This window comes from Cervus canadensis, chromosome 21 (assembly GCF_019320065.1).
Source record: "Cervus canadensis isolate Bull #8, Minnesota chromosome 21, ASM1932006v1, whole genome shotgun sequence".
Taxonomy (NCBI): Eukaryota; Metazoa; Chordata; class Mammalia; order Artiodactyla; family Cervidae; genus Cervus; species Cervus canadensis.
This window is the reverse complement of record NC_057406.1, coordinates 2,750,341-2,772,315: the sequence shown is the minus strand read 5'-3', so window position 1 is coordinate 2,772,315 and position 21,975 is coordinate 2,750,341. Positions and strand designations below refer to the sequence as shown.

General features: G+C 64.1%; 1 protein-coding gene across 2 annotated transcripts in view; it reads left to right on the top strand.

Moving 5' to 3' along the window:
- TBC1D22A (TBC1 domain family member 22A) overlaps positions 1-21,756 on the top strand; it is a 259,325-nt gene extending 237,569 nt beyond the window's left edge. For both annotated transcript variants that reach the window (XM_043439879.1, XM_043439878.1), the window contains one exon: positions 19,891-21,756. In XM_043439879.1, the coding sequence (XP_043295814.1) occupies positions 19,891-20,019 (129 nt within the window). In that variant the 3' untranslated portion in view covers positions 20,020-21,756. The remainder of the gene's footprint in view (positions 1-19,890) is intronic.
- The last annotated feature ends 219 nt before the right edge of the window (positions 21,757-21,975 follow it).

The window sequence follows — 21,975 nt, the reverse complement described above, 5'->3', positions numbered from 1 at the left end:
TGGAGAAGGCTCCAAGAGCCTCCCTCTGCGCAGATCTGTGGTTTGCCGCCGTGTCATCTCTGGGACTAGTGACTTCCCGAGGGGCATCTTGAGGAGGAAGGCCCAGCGGTGCAGGCGCTGGGGGGTGGGGCATGGGCGTGGCTTCCGCGTCCAGTTCCCAGAAGCTCAGTGAAGTTGGCCCGGGCCAGCGGTCTGGTTGCGTCCAGTTCCATGAGCCTCCATGAGGGCTGCTGGGTGCCCTGGCTGGAGGGAGGTCCCTTGCAGAGTGGACGGTCACCCCTGTCCTGAGCTCTGGTCCCGGAGCTCGCTGTGGCATCCGTCATGCAAGGGACCGCATCCCTTGCACAGACCGCATCCGTCTGCACACCGCCCACAGACTGCATGCTGGGTGTCCAGAACCGCCTCCTCCCCCACCCGCGTCCTGCCTCCCACCCCCTAGCCCCAGGGAGGTCCGAGCCCGCGCTGAGGGCCTGATTCTCCTCCCCCCTCCGCCTGCCTTTCTCTGACCAGATTCTGGAAGGTCTTTTCGGGGAGGAGCCTCCCCATGTCCAATCCTGTGTCCCCTGGAGGTGCACCTGGCACACTGACCTCGTCCCAGCCCCTGTGGGGTGTTTCAGAGTGGGACTCGGGGCCCAGGGCAGGTGGGTGGCCTAGGCCCCCCCACCACCCAGGTACACGTGGCTGAAGTAACCTTTGGAAGTCAGGGTACCTCCTCTCCCACGGGGACAAGGGCAGGCTGGGAGCTGGTGCTGCCTGCTCCTCGGCTGGCTCGTAAGCACAGCTTACGAAGCAGCTGACATCGAGCCTGCCCAGGAGATCATTCTATTTTATCCAGAAGCCTAGGCAGCTTAGTTTGGCCTTCCAGGACGTGGGGTCGGGGCTGGAGGTCTGACTGCAGCCCCTCTGCAGGGCTGGGTGGCCCTGGCCTTGCTGTTGGGGGGCTGTGGGAGCGGAGCACCCAGGCGGGTGGTCCCTGCTGCATGGCCGTCTCTGGGGTGTGTGACCCGGCAGTGTGGGAGCAGAGATGCTCTGTGACCTGGGAAGCTTCTCCCACATGGAAGCTGGCATCAGGTTCTCGACGTAGAGGAGGGCACGTCCCTTAGGTGCACAAGGTGGCCGCATGCTCACCTTGCTTTTCTTCAGTGGGGAGAGTAATCAACCTGCAGTGAACAGAGCGTGGAGCTTCCATGGAAATCACGGACCTTCTCCCTGCGGCCCTCGGGAGCTCCGAGGTCTGTAAACGTTTCGGGTAAGGTCATCGGTGGCTGCGTGTTTGTTGACGAGTGACCCGCCTTGTGGGCAGAAACAGCTCCCCGCGCGTGCGTGGTGTCTGCAGCCGCGGGAGGCTGTGAGTGAGGGCAGGGCCCAGTCCGGAAACCCCGGTTGGCCCATGGGGGCTCAGTGCATGCGCGGTGGCCGCTGCGTCCCCGCGCCCTGCGTCCTGGCGGTGGGGCCTCTGCTTGCCCGGGCCCTTCTCGTCTCCTGTGACCGCCGCTCAGCAGGGCCCGAGTGGGGATGGGCCAGGGCAGCCCTGTGGGGGGCGTCTGTCTGCTCTGATGTCCCCACCGGCCCCCGTCCCGGGCTCTGCCTGTGCTTCTGTGTCAGGACTCCTCAGCCCGTGGGGGGCAGGTGGGCTGGGGTGGACAGGGCCTGGCCGGGGACGGGAGGAAACCGAGGATCTGTGGGTCGGGTACCCGCCTGCTCCGAAAGGGAAGTGTGTGGGTGAGGTTGGGGCTGCGTGTGCTGATCAGGGAGGGGTGCTGGTCAGATGAGCCTGAGGAGGATTGAGGGGGTACCCCGCCCGCCTTTGCCCCCCCGCCCCCGGTAGCCCTTCCCTCTGCCCTGAAGCCAGGGAGTGGACGCAACGGGAAGGTTCTGGAAGGTTTTCCCGCCCTCTGTCCCCCGGGGCCCGGTTGTCCAGTGTGTCCGGCTGCCTGGTGGAAACGGAGGTGCCCCTGCCGTCTGGCAGGACGTTCACGCGCCTCCTCTCGCTCACGTGCTTCTGTCTCACCTGCGTTTGGGGCTCCAGCCCCTCCCGGACGAGTCCCCCTGCGTCTTGGCCGGTGCCCTAGGGCCCCCGATGCATAGTCAGCTCCCGGCCTGGTCTCTTCTCCTGGATGGTAGGAACGGCCGCGGGGCAGGGTGGGCAGTGCTAACTGCCTGCTGAGGAGCCTTCCACGGGTTAACGCTCCATGGTTTTGTGTTTCAGCCTGTGTTCATTTGATGCACCAAATGTCAGGAAATGCCAGCATGAAGATCAATTGTCTCTCTCTGTCTTTCGAGGCATTTTAAAGACAAAATTGGGTCAGTTGAAGAGCGATCTTTAAGTGCATCGCTCCGTTCTGTGTTCCCTTGGGTCACGCGTGTTCGGGGGTGGGGGGTGCGTGGCCGTGGGTGGCGCCAGCTGCTGGCACCTTCTTGACCAGGAGTTCCAGGGATGCTGGCCCACTGCCGCGAGCTGTCCCGGGCGAGATGGTGGAGCCCAGGAATGAAGACTTGCCCGGTGCTGGGTGCGTGGCCGGGCAACAGCTGTGTGCTCACATCCCGCAGGCAGGCAGGCGGGGGGGCGCGGAAGGTAGGAGCAGTCAGTTCCGCACTGTTGGGCCCTGGCTGCGGCCGCCCTGAGGTTCCAGCAGGGAGTCCTGTCCCCGAGGCCGCTCTGCCCCCGGTGGAGGGGAGCCTGACCTGGGCCAGTGGTCCGTCTGCACAGGAAGGATGCTGGGAAGCCGCGGACATGCTGGGCCAAGCCCCGCAGGAGGATGGTGGGCCCGGCCTGTCCTCCCGGAAGAGCGGTAGGCTCTCCCTGGCACTGTGAAGCCTGCTCAGGAGGAAGGAAGTGATCCGGTGGCCGCACGTGGAGCCGGCCTGGATCCCTGAGCACCGTCGTGGCCATGGCCTCGGCGTCCAGCTTCCTGCCGTGGCTGAGCGGCCCCGTCGCTGTGGGGGGCGGGGGCGCCGTGCGTGTTTGACGGCGGCCACGCCCTCCCTGTGGGCAGCTGAAGTGACTCGCGTGGCCGCAACAGCACTGTCTTGGCCCCAGAGGAGGGGCTGGGCTGCAGAGAGGGTGACCGTCCACGCGCTGGGCTGGCCGATCCGCGTGCCTGGCTGTGATCCGCGTGCCTGGTGGGCGCTCTCTTTGGGACAGGAGGACCTCTCTGCTACCAGCCCCTCCCCACGCGGAGGGAGGCCGGGACCGCTGACCCGAGGGGTCCTCTGGAGGCCCGCCTGCCCGCCCCGCCACCTCACGTCCCGGTGCTCTGTCTTCCCCGAGGGCAGCCCCCCTTGTCACCTCAGCTGTCCCTCCCCCGCCCCTGGGCTCCTGTCCCCTCCCTGCTGGGGGGCTGTTCGCTGCGGTCGTCTCCCGGGAGGTGTGTGTCCGCCCCTCCCGGGATGCTGTCTCCCATGGTCGTCTCCCGGGAGGTGTGTGTCCGCCCCCCTTCCCGGGGGCCTGTTCGCTGCGGTCTTCTCCCAGGCGGCGTGTGAAGAACAGCGATGAGCGTGAGCACCAGGCTGTGGAAAGTCGATTCTGTCCCAGGACCGTCCGCAGACGCAGCTGCGCTCTTGTTGAATCATCCTGCTCTGCTGTGGGCTCCGTCCCCTCCAGGAGATGAGCTGCTGGAACTTGGGGCTGGGCTGGGCCTGGTGGCCCTGGGGCTGCGCCCAGGCCTCTAACTGCCGCCTGGAGAGCCCGCCTGTCACCAGGTCCCCCCGCCCCGGGCTGAGCGTGCTGGTGTGCATCCCGGAGCGAATGGCCGGAGCGGGCGGTCCACACGCGCTCCCCAGAGCCTCACTTTCCTTTCTCTCCTGCAGTTCTGCTGGCCTGAGTGTTGGCACGCCCTGCTGGTGATCCTCGGGCTCTGCGGGGCGGGTGGGGCCCTGCTCTGAGGGGTCCCAGTGCCCCCCAGCCCTGGCCTGCCCGTGATCTAAGAGCTGAGATGAGTTGGTGCTGGCTTCTTAGTTACTCACGGACATTAGGAGACCCTCATGGATGTTAGGAGGCCCCAGGATCCCCAGGACTCTTGCTGGTCCGTCCAGCAGTTTCCCTTCCGGGGCGGCCATTCCCATCAACTCATAGGTGAGGGTCACTAGAGGACCTTCAAAAGGGGGAGGATTATGGGGTCAGCACTGTCCCCGTGTATTCTCACCCCAATCCCATGCCTCAAAATTTTAAAAAAAGTTAGTAAAGCTATTTATTTATGTATATATAAATTTTAAAAACCAGAAAGTTCTAAAAGCCCTTTTACCAAAAACAAGCCACTCCATCTCCCCGCCTCCCTCCCACGTGACGGGCAGCACTCGATCTAGCGTTGCTCTGTGTCCGCCTGTCTTTCCCAATTGCTGTTTCCTGATTTGTTTGCACGGCGACCCCCCCCAAGCAGGAAGGGGAGCGGGGCCTCCGCGCTTCTCCTTGGGCCCCGGGTCCCCGGCGTCCTGGGCAGACGGCAGCCTGGCCACGCTGCTCCCCAGGGTGGCGGGAGCTGCTCGCGGGTTCACTCCGCCCCCTCCTGTCATCCTTGGACACGGGTTGCTTTCCCTGGACTGAGCAGCCGCGTCACCCCGTCCTCTCTGAGCTCGTCACGGAGTCGTCCCCGTGCGGTTTATCAAAAGCGGCAGCTTCTCTGGAAGTCCAGCGCCCGGACGCTGCCGCTGGCATCCTGCCCCGCCTGCCTGCTGCCCCTGCCCTCTCACCGGGCCGGGGCCCCTGCGGCCTGACCCCACGGTCGTTTAGGTGACGTCTGTAAAACATGACATCCCGCTCATTTCATTTCCTGTCCAGCTTCACCTTTGCATAAAGGTGATGATGTTTGAGCATTGTTGTGGGTGGGAATTCGTCACTTCCCCGTAGTCTCTGGCACACACCAGGACTTCTTAGCTGCTCGGAGGTGAATTCCTGGCCGCTAAATGATCTCAACGTGAAATTTGAAAAATCCTTTTATGTCTGCATATGAAAAGGTGTGTTTAAAGTGAAGCTTGGCCGCATTGTAATTGTTTGTCACGCAGCATCTCTGAAAGTGCCCAGTCCGGGACCAGGCAGGTCATGAGCCCCACTTCTGAGGGTGGCTTGGGGTCCCCAGGCCCCAGAGTCCGAGCGTGAGACAGGCCCCCAGAGTCGGCCTGGCAGATAGAAGGGGCTGCCACACCACGGGCTTCGGGCTTCGGTGTCAGACGCCCCCGGGCGGAGTAGGGATCCTCCGGGGAGGGACTGTGCAGGGAGGGGTGTGCGTGGGATCCGCTAGAGCAGTGGCGAGTGCTCCCTCCCCCTCCTCCCTCCCTCTCCCCTGGTGGAGGTGATGCCGCAAGCCCAGCAGGGTCGCCCTTTCCCTCCTTTCCCTCCGGGCTGGGTGCCTGCATCCCCAGGTCTGTCGACTTGCTCCGGCTGGTTCCCAGTCCAGCCTCCGCCAGGACCAGCCTGCCCTGCAGGTGAGTGGAGGGCAGCCCAGAGCAGCGTCTTCTGCCAGGGTCTCTCTCCCTGCTCATTTCTGCCGTGAATTAGTCTTGCCATTAAAGAAAAAATTACACCCACCATTCAAATCATTAATTGAAAGGCCCTTATTATCTCATTAATGGTGTTTGATATCTAAGGCAGATAGACTCGGAAAAGCTCATCTGTTCAGTCCCTGAAGTAATGTAATTACATCTCGGGCCTTATTAAAACGTCTCCCTCGCAGCCCCCTCAGCCGTCATGCGTTCCATCTTGCCGCCTCCCGCGGACGCCCGAACGCATCTCCATGGAGACAAGACCGCCCAGGCCTGGGTGGGCCTGCGTGGACGCGCTGACGGGGCGGTCCGGCTGGCTGGTCAGCGGCGCTCTACCTTCGGGGACGCCGACGGGCCCCGGATCCTTGGAAGGCTGCCTGGCCTCAGGCAGGTCTGATTCAGGCTTGTCAGGAGGCGGAACTTGGAGGGAGGGCGCTGACCCCATAGGCTTAGCGGCCACTTGCGCCCGCGAGGCCTGCGGCTCTCCCTGTAAACCCGGGACGGGAAGAAATGGCCTCGGTACTGACGGCTGGGAGAGCGTGTCCCGCCCGCCCTCCTGCCACCCGGGGCTAATGGTCCCCAGCTCCGGCCGCCTTTGCGGAAGGAGCCCCTATGCCTCGCGGCGGCTCTGGGTCCTCTCTGCTCATTTAACCCCGTGCTGGTTCCCATGTGACCGTCATGCACCCCAGGCCCCGGGCTCTGTGCTGGGGGAGGGGGGATGCTGCCCGGAGGGGAGCAGGCTCCGGCCAGCCTGCCTCCCAGGCTGCAGAGTGGGCCCTGGGCCAGCACCATCCTGATGGGGCCGCTCCGTCGGGAGAGGTGGGAGGGGGGCGGGTTTGGGCTGTCCAGGTCACCAGTGGAGTTGCCACAACAGGACCTGGGCAGGGAAAGAGGAGCCAGTGGCTTGTGGGGCCAGTGGTCCCCCTTCCAGGCTGGAAAATGAGGCTCAGAGTAAGCGAAGGGACTGCGGGGCTTGGATGCCAGCTCCCTGGGGCTGCGACTGCCCCATCTGGGCCAGCTGTGGCCCAGGCTCTGCCCCGGGCCCTTCCTGGGAGGCTCCCATCGGTCGGTGTCAGAAGACCTCTGGGGGGGTGAGGCTATGCATGTGCCCGCTCTCACCCAGAGACTTGGGCACAGAGAGCCCAGGACTCAGGAGCCCTGAGAGGCCGCTGAGCCTCACCCCCCTGGGGGCCAGGACCCGAGATGAGCTCAGAGATGGGCAGGGCGCGGGCACCGTCCAGCATCCCCAGGCCCTGGGCTGGGGGCTGCCAGGGTCCAGGCGAGGTGACAACACAGCGCATGCTCCTACCACCCCCCGCTCCCCGAGCCCCGCAGGCCTGGCTCAGCCGTCCCGGCCCTGGGCGGGGGGTTCAGCATGAAGGTAGCAAGCTTGGCCACGGGGTCCTGGGCTCACCAAGGCCTCAGCCCTTGAGCCTCATAAATAATAGAGATAAGATGAAACGAGATGGAAGCGCTCGAAGAACTCTGCCTTGCCATCCACTTCCAATCCTAAAAGCCCTTGATCTGTACGGAACTTTCATTTTGTTACCCTAATTAGTTTGCGGATTTTCAGGGCAAACACGATAGGATTTCTCGATTCAATTTTGGGGTGTTTGTTTTTTGAGACAGAGCTCACAGAAGGAGTTGCATTGATCTTTTTAATTCCTCATGCAAAGAGGAAATATTTGCTCTCCTCTTGTTTGGTGCGTCCAATTCTCCGCTGGGCGGGCGGGGCCGAGGGGCCAGTGGATGGGACACGGGGGCTTGGCGGACACCGGACCCCCGCAGCAGACAGACGGGACCCCTGTTGCCCCTTACCAGGGAGCCGCGGACTCTACCACGCCCCCGTCTTTCCTTCTCCACGCAGGCAGGCTTTCCTGGGGCTCCGTCTGCGGGAGCTGGGATGCCCCCAGCCTCACACTGAGTCCAAAGCGGGGACCCTTCCCCGCTGAGCGCCTCCCGTCACCAGCGACCCTCAGCCAGAGGCAGATTGTGCCCCCGTCTGGGGCTCAGCATCTTGGTCTGAGGGATGGGGAATCAAGCCCCCCTCGGGGAGTCCTCACCAGTGTCTCTGTCACCAGAAGGCATCCTTGTCCCCTGGGAGCCCCGAGACACCGCGCGTGAACCCCATCCTAGTCGAGGAGCTGGGAAGCAGCGCATGGCAGGGTCACCCCCGGCCCCCGCCCTCAGCAAGGCGGAGCTGCCCAGGGCTGCAGGATGGAGCTGACCCTGCCCCATGCCGGCCGTGTGCTCTGCGGGTCCTGACTGAGGACACGCAGCCCCCGTCTTGCAGGACAGTGGGTCAGGCCGTGGACAGTGGTGTCTGCAGCCGGGCGTGACGTGGGTGTGTTTTCCCAGAGAGGCTGCAAGGATTGTGTGTCTGCAGCCCCTCCCCCGGGCACGCCGTCCCGTTGGGCTTGAGGGGTGGGGGCTCCAGGTGCTGCCTCTTCTTGTCCACCTCCTTGGGGAGCGCCCTCCTTGTTAGTGGCCCGCTGGGGGCCTTCCAGCTGCCTGTTTGGCGGGAGCCCGGGACACACAGGCGGCCGGCTCTGGCGTCTGTGGCCGTCTCATCTGGTGGTCCAGCCTGGACCTGGGCCCCTTGGCCTGGAAAGTGAGTGAATGCCACACCAAGTCTTTGCATGTGTCACTGCTGTGTCCACGCTGGGTCACCCCTGGGCTCAGGCCTCCAAAGGCCGCTCCCCTGCGTAACTGCCGGGCCAGTGTCTGGGGCGGGGGTTGCCGAGTGGAGCATCTCGGAGGACAGGCTTGGCGCTGGCGTGGGTCCCGTGTGTGCCCACAGCTCCTGCACACCATTTCCAGGGGACGCACCTGCAACCCCTGTAGCTCAGGCGTTGAGGCCCCAGGCGCCTGCATCCCTGCCGTAGCAGGGTCTCCGTCTGTCTTGTACACAAGATGGGGTCCCGGTGACCCACAGCGTCAGGTGTGAAGCCGCCTGCCCCAGGGTCTCAGGGCAACGGGCAGCCCCCGTCACAGACCCCCTCCACTGCCCTCAGCCCCTTCAGAGGAGGGGGCTTCCCAGCGGGGGTCATACTGGCGTGGGCCCTCACGGTGCGGCTTAGCCGACACGCACCCTGGTGCTCAGGCGTCAGGGGAGGCGCTGGCCTCTGGGTGCCGGCTTTATGTCTCCAGACAGCCCCGTTGCCATAACCCTCATTCCTGCCGGGGCGGGCACGCCAGCCTGGGACCTGTCGGAGGCAGACGGCGCGGCACCTCCCGGGCCCTGATCGCTCTTGATTAGATTCGCACTCCTCAATACCCATCTGCGACTCCGTCTGCATTACAGTCGCTCTCAGGGGACGGCTCGGTCACGTTGGAGATGGGCTGCAGTGGGCAGCGATGCCCCCAACCAAGGCCAGCGACTCGACACGGTTTCTCCTCCGTGGGAGCGTGGACGTAACTTGAGCAGAAGTTGAGCACGTGTGTTTAGGAATCAGTGGAAACAACCAGCTCGCTCAGATGCTGAGTGTGTGGGATTGCTGCTGCTTCCCTGGTGGCCGGTTGGCTCCGCCTGTTGTAAGCTGGGTCTCCCTGGTCGTGGGCTTGGGGCCGGGGGGCTCAGAGGTGGGGACGGGGGTTCAGGCTATTCACCTGGAGGCGACCCTGGCGTGGGAGCATCCCCTGCCCGGCCTGCCCTCCCCTGCAGTCCAGACACTGGACGTGGGCGCCCCGGGGAGTCCTGGACGCGTCAGTGTTGCTGCTCCGGGCCTGGGCCTGGCGGGCCACTTGCCACGTGGTTCTCGGCGCGGTGGTGGTGCGTTGGTCCTGGGAGAGCATGACACACACCCCCACCCGAGAAACATACCTCTCCTGATTAGCAGCCAAGTGGCAGCCCCGAGCGGGTGCTCAGCTGGGGGACCTGGGATTCAGACTCCCGCCCCCGGGCGTGGGGCCTTCATCATGTCCCCGGCCCTCACCGGTCACCTGCCACGGGACGTGCTTGCAGTTGTGTGCATCGGTTTGATCGGTAACGGTGCCGACCGATCATGAGTCTCCTCGTGCCGCGAGGCCCTCTGCCAGGCTGGGGGCACAGGCCGGAGTCTGGCTCAGCGGTGGCCCCACAGACGCAGGCTGAGGTTGGCTGCTCCCGGGGCTCGCGGTTCCAGTGGGAAGGATAGGGCCACGGCCTACTTTTAGGGCCATCCCAGATGTTGTTTTGTTTATCTTTTTAATCTGTCCTTTCTCCCACCTGCTCATGTGTGTATCCACCATCCATCTCTCCACCATCCTTCTCTCTACCTCCCATCCATCCATCTATCCACTCACCCACTTACCTATCCATTCATCTAGCCACCCATGCATATGTTCATCCACCCATCCATCTATCCACCCACCCACTCATCCATCCATACATCTATCCACCCACTGTCCCATCCGTCTATCCACCCACCCACTCGTCCATCCATACATCTATCCACCCACTGTCCCATCCGTCTATCCACCCACCCACTCGTCCATCCATACATCTATCCACCCACCGTCCCATCCGTCTATCCACCCACCCACTCGTCCATCCATACATCTATCCACCCACTGTCCCATCCGTCTATCCACCCACCCACTCGTCCATCCATACATCTATCCACCCACTGTCCCATCCGTCTATTCACCCACCCACTCGTCCATCCATACATCTATGCACCCACTGTCCCATCCGTCTATCCACCCACCCACTCGTCCATCCATACATCTATGCACCCACTGTCCCATCCGTCTATCCACCCACCCACTCGTCCATCCATACATCTATGCACCCACTGTTCCCATCCCGTCTATCCACCCACCCACTCGTCCATCCATACTCTATGACCACGTCCCATCCGTCTATCCACCCACCCACTCGTCCAATCCATTACATCTATGCACCCACTGTTGCCCATCGTCTAGTCCACCCACCCCACTCTGTCCAATTCCATACATCTATTGCACCCACGTGTCCCATCCGTCTATCCACCCATCCCACTCGTCCATCCATACATCTATTGCACCCACTGTCCCATCCGTCTATCCACCCCACCCACTCGTCCATCCATACCATCTAGCACCCACTGTCCCATCGTCTATCCACCCACCCACTCGTCCATCCATACACTATGCACCCCACTGTCCCATCCGTCTATCCACCCCACCCACTGTCCATCCATCCATCTATCCACCCACTGTCCCATCCGTCTATTCACCCACCCACTCGTCCATCCATACATCTATGCACCCACTGTCCCATCCGTCTATCCACCCACCCACTCGTCCATCCATACATCTATGCACCCACTGTCCCATCCGTCTATCCACCCACCCACTCGTCCATCCATACATCTATCCACCCACTGTCCCATCCGTCTATCCACCCACCCACTCGTCCATCCATACATCTATCCACCCACTGTCCCATCCGTCTATCCACCCACCACCCACCATCCATACATCTATCCACCCACTGTCCCATCCGTCTATCCACCCACCCACTCATCCATCCATACATCTATCCACCCACTGTCCCACCCGTCTATCCACCCACCACCCACCACCCACTGTCCCCTGCCCGTCCGCCTGCCCGCTGCCCTCAGCTCAGCACTTGCTGGGACGCAGGCCTGCTCTCAGTCGAGCACCGTGAAGGTTCAGGCCGCTGCTGGGCGTAGTCCATCTGAGCTTTTACCCTCAAGGGGCCCTCACAAGGCGAACTCAGGTACAGGCCCCGAGGCTGCCGCTGCCATGGAGACGTCAGGAGCCGCAGCCTCCCCGGGAGGCGGCTCTGGGGAGAGAGCACCAGACCAGAGCCCTGGCCTCTCGGGGATGGGGGCGGGGGAGGGCTCTTCTCTCGGAAACTGCGCCTCCATCCCCCAGGAGGGCGCCGTGCCAGTGGGTCAGGACCTGGGAGCCACCTCTGCCCCTCCCCACCTGTCCCATCCCAGCCTGAGCCCGGCAGGGTCTTCTCTGCCACCGAGGCCCTTGGTGGAGCAGATGGGGATGGGGGTGGGGAGAATCTCTTCTTTAAACACCTCTCTGAATTGATGAAGACAGAAAGGAAACTTTTGCCCGTAAAAGCCCATAAATCTTGGGCCCAGAGTGCTTGGACCAGTGACCCTTTAACATTCCTGAAAACAAAAGGGATGCGTCCTCACGGCCAGCGATTTACAGCCTGGGTGTTACTGGAATCTGGAGGTAAAAGCCAGCCTGCAGAGTGCTCCATTAGTTTTGAACGGTTTCCAGGAATAAGCTCGTGTTTAAATCTCCGGGTCGGGGCCCTGGTCCTGCAGCTGAGCGGATGGTGACCCCCCAGAAGGGTGTTTCTGCAGCGCCCCCCATGAGAAGCAGGGGCTGGAATCACGGCCTGGAAGCGGGGTTCCTCCCTGGCCGCCCCTGCCCGCAGGGTCCCCTCCGACAGGCACTCTGCACGTGCGTGAAGGGCCCTGCCCCGGGCACCCTGCCCCGAGCCAGTCCCAGGCCTGGCACAGACCGTAGGGTGGGCGCCTCGGTGTCAGGAGACCTGGGAGCGCCTCTTCGCTCACTGCCCCGCACACCTCCACCTCCTTTCTTGCGCGCTCCGCCTCACAGCCTCTCCCAGCCTCCTGCCAGGGTCGGTCCTCTGGAGGTGTCCCAGGCCCCTGCCCGTGGCCCTCCCGCTCCTGGTGAGGCTGGGTGCCTGTGGACGGACGGTCTGAGGACATCGTGTAACTTGAGGAGATGGGAGGCCCCCAGCCTTCCAAGTGCCCAGGGTAAGGATGCTCCAGAACCTCATTGCCTTTGGCTTCTTTTGTAGAAAAAGAGCCCGAACCTCCCCCTCGCCTCCACCCCGACCTTCCTGAGTCCGGGCCCACATCTCCTTTCCTGGGTCAGAGTCCTGCCTCTGGGCCGCCAGGGCCCTTGGTGGGGCCGCGCGTCTCACGTGAGCCGTGAGGGGATGTGGTGACCCCGGAATTCGTCTCCAGAGCCTCTGTTCACCCTAGAAGGTTCTTTGTGTCTGGGGGGCAGGGACCCTCTTTCGTGGTGAAGCAGTCCTTGTCTGCAGCGTAAAGCCTGGGGGTGAGAGAGGGGCAAGGCGGCCAGAGTCCGCCCGCCCGCCTTCCAGGCGCTGCTGCGGGGCTCCAGAGGGAAGCGGTGGGGAGACCCCCGGGAGGCGGGCTGCGGGTGAAGGTGTGTCGCGCCCGCCGGCGGACGCTCCTCCGGGGGCCTCCGCTTGTCAAGCCCGCTGCTCCCACACTCAGCTCTCGGGGACGCTGGGCTTGTCACCTTCGGGTGCTTGATGTCACTGCAGGGGAATGCGTGCAGGTGAGGGTCCCTGCACAGACCCGACTTCCGTGGCTGAGATCCTGGGTCTTGGGGTTCAGGGGGATGGAGGGTTTGGTGCCGCTGAGCCCCCGCTGTGTGGACAGAGATCGTAACAGGAAGAGGCGCAGACGTCAGAGGCACCCGCTGCCGGGGGCTCTGTGCCGCGTCCTCCCAGCAGCACCGCCAGCAGCTGGGGCCCTGAGGCCCCAGGCCCACCCCGAGGGAGGGTGGAGCTGCTGGCTTCTGGAGAGCAGGGTAGTTGGGGGATGGTTTTCTTTTCTAGGTGATGTTGGTGATGGTGCCCTGCAGGTTAGGGGGCGGGGTGGGAAAGCGGGGGCCAAATGATCACCCACCAAAAGGGAGCGATGGGCTGGGGTGGGAGGGGAAGGTGGTCCTGGGGGCGGGGGTCTTACTGCTGTCTCGGGAGTGCAGTGCGTGGTCTGCGTTCCCAGAGCTGGGAAGGCGGGGGGACAGGTGTAGTTTGCGGGCCTTTACACGTTGTTATGGGTGGAGGGGTGCAGGCGGCCACGGGGCACTCAGGGGTGGTCTTCAGGGAGAGGCGAGGGGGTGGAGACCCCGGTGATGGTGATCCTTGGCCCAGAGGGTCCATAGGGGTGAAGAGGGCCCGGGCATGCAGCTTGAATGGCTGGGCAGAGGGAGGGTTCGCCGAGGAGCTTGGCAGAGTGACCAGAGGTGAGCTGCGGGCGGGGTGGGGGCAGGGGGGGTCTCAGGAGGGAGGGTTCAGTAGGGAGGACCCGCACTGGGGAGCCACTGAACGTGGGGAGCGGACCACACGTGGGGACCCATGTGGTGACGCCGTCCCTGCCCCAGAGCCCAGCAGGGTAGCCCCGGGGTTGGGGGGCTGCTGGTCCCCGTGCAGACAGCGCCCCCAAGCTCCCAGAGCTCCGGCTGCCGAGACCACAGCCCCGCTCCCCTCTGTGACCCCCGCCCCTGATTTCTCGGGGTAAGCAGTTGGCGCTGCCTCCAGGCCCTGAGCCTGCTCTGCGGCCGCCTCGCCTCTGCCTGTTTGAAGGGGCGTCTCTGCCGCCTTGCCGATAAACGTGGGCCTGGCGCCTCCTCCTGTGAGTGGGCGCGCTTCCCGGCCCGGCGCCCCCAGTGAAGACGGCCCCTCCCCGGCGCACCGTCTGCAACCAGCCCCCAGCCCGCAGAGCTGAGGGGCCTCTGCAGGACGGAGCGGCGGCTCTGATCACCGTGCCAGGATTTTAAGTATTCTCTGTGTGCCGATCAGGCATCTCCTGGCCGCGTGCAGACACGTGAGACGCAGAGTAGCTCGGCCGGGGCGCTCGTGCCAAGCTTGTTTTCAGTACCTGAAGGGGTTTTGTCTTTAGACATCCTTTTTTTTGGCAAAGAAATGTGAAATTAATTGCAAGGACAGCGCGCCTCCTGGAGCCATCAGAGGCCCCCCAGAAGAGCGTTCTCCCGCGGTGTTGCCTTCCGTTCCCACCTTCCGGGGGCTGTCAGCAGCCACCGGGCCGGCCTGGCAGCTGGCCGTCCAGCCCAGCCGGCTGTCAGCGCCCTTCTATTTTTAGCCGTGGTTTGGTCCTGGAACTTGACAAGATTTTTCAAACTAATAACTGGATTGTCAAAGGAATCAGCTATCACGGAACCGTCTGGGAGAGAAGGGGCGGGAAGGAGGAGCCTCAGCCCCGGGCACCCGGCGCTGCCCGGGCAGCAGGGCCAGGTGCAGCCGCCCGGCCGCCCCCCCCGGCGGGCATCAGTGCCCGCTCCCCACCCTGGCTGGCAGGGTGTCACCCTTGAGACACCCATGTGTCTCGTCCTGGACGCTGGGATTGGACCTGGGCAGGGACGCGGGATGGGACATGGTGAGTGGGGCCCCCCAAAGGAGCATCCGCCCGCGAGGAGCCCTGGGCCGGCGGACTGACCTCCTCAGGTGCACCTTCACGTCCGCCGTGCATCAGACTGAACTGTTCCCTTTGATCTGTTGGCTAAAGGTCACTGGGAGTGCGCGGAAGGTTAACAGTCGGGAGTAGAGTGAGTCTCAGGTCTGGGCCCCGTCTGTGGCCCTGTCTGTGCAGGACGGGTTCACGCGTGGACGGGTCAGGGTCTCCATCTTAGCCCAGCCCCTGCCCCCCACCCAGGGTCTCACCACCCTGTGGTCTCACCGTCTGGTCAGCTGTCAGCTCCAGGAGGAGGGACCAGCTGAGGTCCTTGGCTGTCAGTCCGCCAGTCCAGGACCGCCTGGTCCCACTGAGGCGTCCTTCTAAGTGTTGGGGGGGGTTGCATTGGAGGGAGAGTCCCCTCTGAGCACGTGGCCTCTAAGAGAGGCAGGGTCCTGCTCAGGTCAGGTTCAAGGCTCAGGAGAGCATCCCTGGGGGGTCACAGCCGAGCCGCAGGCATGAGCTAAGCTGTCACTAAGTCTCCTGGGGCCCTAGCTGCTTCTTTCTGGCTCTGGGGGTGTGGGAGGCCCCGGGACTGGTCATGGACACAGTGGGGAGGGCCCGGGATTGGTCGTAAGGTCAGCAGCAGCGTGGTGCTTGGCACAGAGTGAACGAACTCTGGGCCCAGGGCGGCCCGTGGCTGACCACTGGTGGGAGGGACGGCCCTGGGACTTGCTCTTCATGATGACACCCACGTTCATGCTTTTCCTCGTCTGTAGCTGTCGCCATTCGGGGGGCAGAACTGGCCCGCTCCTGCAGACCTCGCCATGTGGGCAGCCCAGGGCGGGGTCCCGTGTCCCCCACACGGCAGGAAGGTCCTGGCGGGAGGAGCAGGCGGTGGGAGGTGGCGCAGAAACGGGAGAGCCACGCAGGTGGGACGGTCACGCGCGGCGCCAGGACGAGGTGCCAGGTGCGTCCCGGGTTCCTGGCTCGTGGCGCCGTGCCCACGCCGTCCCCCCAACCCTGGGGCTCCCGAGCCGTCAGGATGCTCCCACGGCACAGCCGGCAGATGTCACTGACCGCTTCGGTTCAGTCCAGCCTCGGCTCCCTGCTGCCGGCCTGTTCCCCGTGTGCTGCCCGGGAACGTGGACTCGGGCCGCACAGCCCCTGCGTCGGCGGGAGCACAGCAGCCCAGCCCCCTGGCCGTCAGGCGTGGGCCGTCGCGCCGGGACCAGGACCCTTGTCCTGCAGAGCGCGTGGCCCCTGGCCGCTTGCCTGGGGGGCGGGTGGGAGGCCGGCCCTGCGGGCCAGAGCCGCACGTCCGCCTGCAGCAGGCATACAGGCGTGGTGCTGCGTGCATTGCGGCCGTGGCCACTCTGTGTCCCCAGCCCACTCGGCCTGGCGGTCACCCCGTCTCCGCCCCCTTGGCTTCCAGGCTGCCTGGCGCCTGTGCTCTGGTGTTACCCAGCGCTGTGGGGACAGGGCCATCTGCAGTGCGGGCGCTGAACTACCCAGGCCTCCTCTGCCTCGGGCGCCTCACCTGAAAGGCTGAGGACTTGGGAGAAACGCCCGAGGCCCGTCCTGCAGGAGTCCCGAGCCTGGGTGTCCCCCCAGGGTCCCCAGGGGTCACCTGGGACCGTCCTTCTGCTAGTGGCCGGGCCTCTCCAGCAGCAGGTTCTCCAGCCAAGCTGCCAACGGACCATCAGAACGCGGTGGAAAAGTGGAACAAAGCAGCTAGGCCTGCTCCCGCCTGTGTCCATGGAGGGACCGCTGTCTCTCCTTCCCAGGGAAGGGGGGGACATGGTCATCGGCATGTGAGCCCATAGCCCTGTCCTGATTCCTTTGCCATCTCCGCGCGTGGCCAGGATGTGAACCGCCTCTGGGCCCCGCCGCATGGGCAGAGTGGCATTGACTTGGGAGCCTTGAGGCACGTCCTCTGCCCGAAGGTCCACAGTGGGCGGCTGGTGCGGCCGTCACAGCTGCTGCCCGTGAACAGAAGGACCGCACTGAACCACCCAGTGCGGTGCTGTCCACCGGAGGGAAGGTGCCGTCCATCTGGGGGAAGGTGCCGTCCGTCGGGGGGAAGGTGCCGTCCACCGGAGGGAAGGCCTGCTGCGGGGGAGAGCTTCTGGGAACCTCACAGAAAGAGGAGCACAGGGGAGATGAATGTGAATATTAAAATTTTGTCTAACCCAGTACACGTACAATGTTATCTTTCAAGCTGTGCTCAAGATAGAAGTTAAGAAACATTTCCCAGACTTTTGTTCAGACCACGTGTTTGAGATCTGGGGTGTGTTCTGCATGGACCCACGTGTCCACCGAGACCCCCGCAGTGGGCGGGCAGAAGAGCTGCGGCCAGGCCCCCGCGCCGAGCTGAGCACCGTCTGCCTGGTAGTAGTTTGTCTGTCCATCTGTGGCCTGATTCCCACCTCCACGCACACGCCAGCCCCAGAGGGCAGAGCCTGAGAGGTGTGAGCCCAGACCGGGCCGTGTGACGAGCATGTGCCCTGATGTGGCCCGGGCATGGGTGGTCCTGGGACGTGGCCGGCAGAGTGAGGGCCCTTTCTGCTCCGGGAACAGACCTGCGCTTCCTTCATCACACACGATGCCGTTTGTATCAGATGTGAGAATTTGACAGTCCAGTCCAGGCACATTCAAAGGCGGTGTCCTCCGTGGCACCTTGGTGTCCCCTCGGAACGAGCTGACATGGCCGGCCGGAAGGTCAGCGGCCTTTACAGGAGTGTGTGCCCGAGCGATCGCCCAGGGGTCAGCACCGCGTGCCGTGTGCTTCGTGGGGGGACATGGGGTCACCTGGGCCTGCTGGTGTCCTGGAGGAGACAGATCATCCGGTGACGTGGGTGAGGACACTGGGTTTGTGCCTCCAGAATTCCCTGGGTCGCAGTGGCCGGGGGCAGGCTTGGCCCATCTCCACGTCTGACTGCGACCTTGCTGCCTGACATGCGGGAGCCTCTGCACGGGGCCACACAGACAGAACCTGGGGCCTGAGAGGGGGCCCCTGCCCACCTTCGCAAACGCCAGGATGTACCGTTTTGTCCTTCCTGGGAGGGTGCGCACGTAGAGATGATCATACTTTGCAGATGGTAACATAATGCCTCTCTCTGGACAAATGAAACCGTTTTGGCAAGAAGTCCCCGAAGCCGTAAACATTATTTGCTCTTTAACATTGGAAGGCTCAGTTCTTGGATCCCACCCAGAGGCAAAGGCAGAAAGGATTGCCTGGAAGAGACATCCGGCAACAACCTAGCTCAGGGCCCGCCCTGCAGCCTGCCTCCCTCGCAGGGCCCCCACGGCCGGGGTGGTCCCAGCAGGGCCTCCAGAGGGGACCCCCTGATGGAAGAGGCAGCCAGCCATGGTCCACATGCTTGTGAGATGACATCTAGCGTGTCCAGAGGACAGCCAAACACCGAGAACTGGGCCAACCCAAGATTCGGGCCCCCGTCCTTGGCGCCAGGCACGGCGGGCCCGTCCTCAGGGTGACTGGCACTTTGCTTGGGGCTGAGGCCCCCGGGCTGTGCGGCGGGGTGACACCATCACTCTGGCCCTCCCGACGGCCGCAGACGGCGCGTGCCAGTGTGGGAGAACAGTGACACATGGCGGGTGCGCTGAGCCGGGGCTTTGTGGCCGGGGTGGCATCTCGTGGGCACAGTTGGTGAACCATGAGAGTCGGTCCCAACAGAGAATCGTGGGGACCCGACCCGACCTTGGTTCCTTCCGACCTCAGAGCTGTGCGCAAACCGTCCTCAGCTTTCATCCTGTGAACGTGGTCACCGTTTACGGAGAAGTTAAGATGAAAAACAGATTGCCCTTGCGGTCTGCTGCACCGGGCCCTCCTTGCCGCTGTCTCGTCCTGGGGGGAGCGGGCGCCCCGCGTTGTGACCCAGCGACAGCGTTGTGACCGTTGGCCTTTCCCCAGACGACGTGGCTAACCCCGGGCCGCTCCGGGGCTCCCCGGTCAGAGACACCGCCACCCAGCACGTAAATAAACCCTTTTTAAAAAAGAAATCTGTATTTAGGGAGGTGTTTGGCTGTGTTCTCTGCCTCCCGTAAAGGTCACCCGGATAGATTTTTCCTTCTTTAAGCTTCGCAGGCTGCGGAGCGCGGGGCATTTCTATTCTCTGTCCATCCAGTGAACCTGGGGGACTAAATTAGATTCTGAAATTGAGTGTGCAGTGGAGTTGCTGAGTTACCGTAATGGGAGGGTATTGCTTCTCACCTTGCAGGTAGCGAGGTCATGATAATATGAAGCGAAGTGGATTAAAAATAAAACCAAAGGTATTTATTTACGACCTGCTTGGAATTGGATTGGCATCCGTGTAAGTTGCATCTAATGGTGAAAGACAGCAGATTGATGTTGATGTGTCCCCGGAGACACTCTGCCAGTGAAATTTGCTCCGTGAATTCAATTTAAAGGCCCCCAGAAAGGGTCCAAAATGCAGGAGGAAATGGGGACGAGCAGCTCCAGGGAAGTCACATTAGCGGCGCGTCCTGGCGCGCGAGGCTCGCGCTTCGGGAGGGGGGAGACGGCCCTGTGACGGGGGGTCAGGGGACAGCAGGCCTGGCACAGGCCCCCGTGTCGCCCAGCGCCAAGCACCGACGGCCCGTTGGGAGCTGAGACCCTCTCCTCGGTGGGGAACCCGCGGCCCCGAGCTGGTCAGCAGTCTGCCCGGCCCACCAGCGGGGTGCAGCACAGCCAGGACCTGGTCCCGGGCCTGGCCTCTGGGTGCCAGCCCTGAGTACCCAGGGGGTGGCCTCCACATCCCCCAGCAGTCCCTGGACCCCAGAGCGCCGGGGCAGCCGGCGTGTGAGGCCCGGGGCTGGGCGGTGCCGCCCTCCTCCTCCCAGCAGGTCAGGGGGGCTGCCTGGGGCGTCTCCTCCCGGCTGCAGGGCTGAGGGCCTGTCGGGGTCGACTTGGGGGGACAGGATATGTGGGGCTGGGCAGCTGCAGGGCATCCGCCCCCTGCCCCAGCCCCCCCACTGCAGGCTGGAATGTTTTCCCAGGGCCCCTCCTGCAGGGCCCCGTCGCCCCACCCTGCTGGTCACCACCTCTGACCCCCTGTCTCTGCCCCCCAGGAGCTGGTCACCCCCGGGCCCCCTCCCCCCACACTGCTGATCACTCACTTGGGCCCCTTCCCCCACCCTGCTGGTCACCTCCTTGGGACCTCCTCCCCCGTCCTGCTGGTCGCCCCCAGGGCCCCTTCCCCCCACCCCGCTCCCCGCCCCCTCTGACCGCTGTCTGTCCCCACAGGAGCTGCTGCTCTTCCTTCAGAACCTGCCCACCGCCCACTGGGGTGACGAGGACGTCAGCCTGCTGCTGGCTGAGGCCTACCGCCTCAAGTTCGCCTTCGCGGACGCCCCCAATCACTACAAGAAGTGAGGCCGGCCCACCGCAGCGGGCCCCCTGTGCCGGGCAGCGCTGCTGCCGCCGGCTGCAGGCCCCGGCCGGGGAGGAGGAGAGGAGGCCTCGCTGGAGTGGCCCACCGGGACGAGGCGCCGGCCACGGGCAGGGCTGGTGAGGGCGGGCAGCCTCCGCCTCCCGAGATACCAAAGAGCCGGGGAGCGGCCGGCCGTGGGGCCCCCGGGGCCAGCGCCCCGCCCCCGGCCCCGGAGCGCCCTTGCCAAACGCCCACCTCGTGCGCCCCGCCCCGGGCAGCCTGGGAGGCAGCCCCCCTCAGAGGCCTGCTGTCCAGGCGCTGGGGGCAGAGGGAGGTGGCAGCCGCCTCCTGCCTGCTTGGAAACTTCAACATTCTATTCTGTTGAGCGAAGAGAATAAAGTACAGACAAAGATGTTCAGTGAAGTGTTGCGCTAAGCCATGACACCTCTGTGCCCTCCCAGGCCTCCCCTGCGGCCAGGTTCCTGTAACTTGGTCCCTTTACTGGGCCATGTTCCTGCTTTCTTGGCGTAAACTTGCCCAGAAGTCCGACGGCCAGCCCGGGGCGACTCTGGCTGCAGCCGCCAGCTGTCCGCAGCAGAGAGAGGGCTCCAAGTTGCCTTACTTTGCACCCACAGCCTCTGGAAAGAGGGAACCGGCCCGGGCGGTCTGCCGTGGAGCACACGTAGGTGGGAGCCACTCCGCAGGGCCAGCCTCGGTGTGGGCCGGCTCTCAGGTTCCCCTGGGCCCCTGGGCAGGCGGGTGCAGCCGCTCCTGCCCCGCAATCAGGGCCCTAAAGGACCCTGGCCCTCCTGTACCCCGCAGGGCTGGAGCGGCCCGAGCCCCTCCCCGTGCCGGGTGTCCGGGCGCGAGTGGACTTGATCCGCTGGTCGTGGGGCGGCCAGCCCAGCCGCACAGTCCCGCCCCGCCCACCTGTCTTGCTCCCCACAGCTCCTCTGCCTGAGCTGGGGAGGACACGGCAGGGGCTTGTGGCCGCTGGCGCCTGGACACGCCCGTGGGGCCCCGGGCCGCAGCTACAGCTCCGACCCCCCGGGACAGGCCCCCAACCTCAGCGGCCACTTCTGCCCTCAGACTCCCGTCCGCTTGCAGCGTCTCTTTCCTGTCATATGCCAGCCCTCGGGGCGGGGGCAGGGGGGTCAGCCAGGCCACCGCCCTGTCTTTGCACAGCAGCTGAGGATCAGGACACACAGATACACGTGTGTGATGGTGCGAGCTCCTTATTTTATGAAAAGGGTTCCTGCATCATTACACATGCGTAGAAGTCAGCACAAAATATTGTACAAATGTCAGAAGCCCCCAGGTCAGCTGGGAAACCTGCTAACCTTCGGCAAGACAGCGCCCCCACGCACCCCGGCATCGGGCTCCACCCCCCCGCCCAGCTCCAACAGCCCTGGCCCGCTGCTGCCCCCCTGCCTGCGCCCAGTTCTGGGGAGAGGCCCCCTGCTCGGCACTGCCCGCTGCGCTCAGGTTGTCCTTGAGGCCAAAACGCTGGGAACACGAAAGCCGTGACCCTGGCGGCAGCTTGTTTTTCAAATAGGAAGAATCTACGAGGCTTAGTGAGGCTCTGTGCTTATTTTCATGTGTACATACACCTGAAGCTGAACGTGAAGGGTGTTGGTGGGGGTCCTTGGAGTCTGAGCCAACCAATCTGAAGTGATTAAAGACTGTTCTTTCTGGAATACAAGGTGTGAAACACGGAATAAAGGTGCAATGAAACCCCAGCCTCGCCTGTGATTCCCGGACTCTCCTGAGGGGGCGGGGTGTCCTTGCCAGGCGCCGGCTCCTCGGCTGTCTGCTCTGAGGCCGGGCAGGAGCCCAGCCCTGCCGCAGCTGCTGGGCCTTCCGTGCAGGCCTGGGGTCCCGGGCCTTCCGTGCGGGCCTGGAGTCCTGGGCCCCGGGCCTTCTGTTCTGGCCATGGGGCCCCAGGCCTTCTCTTCCGG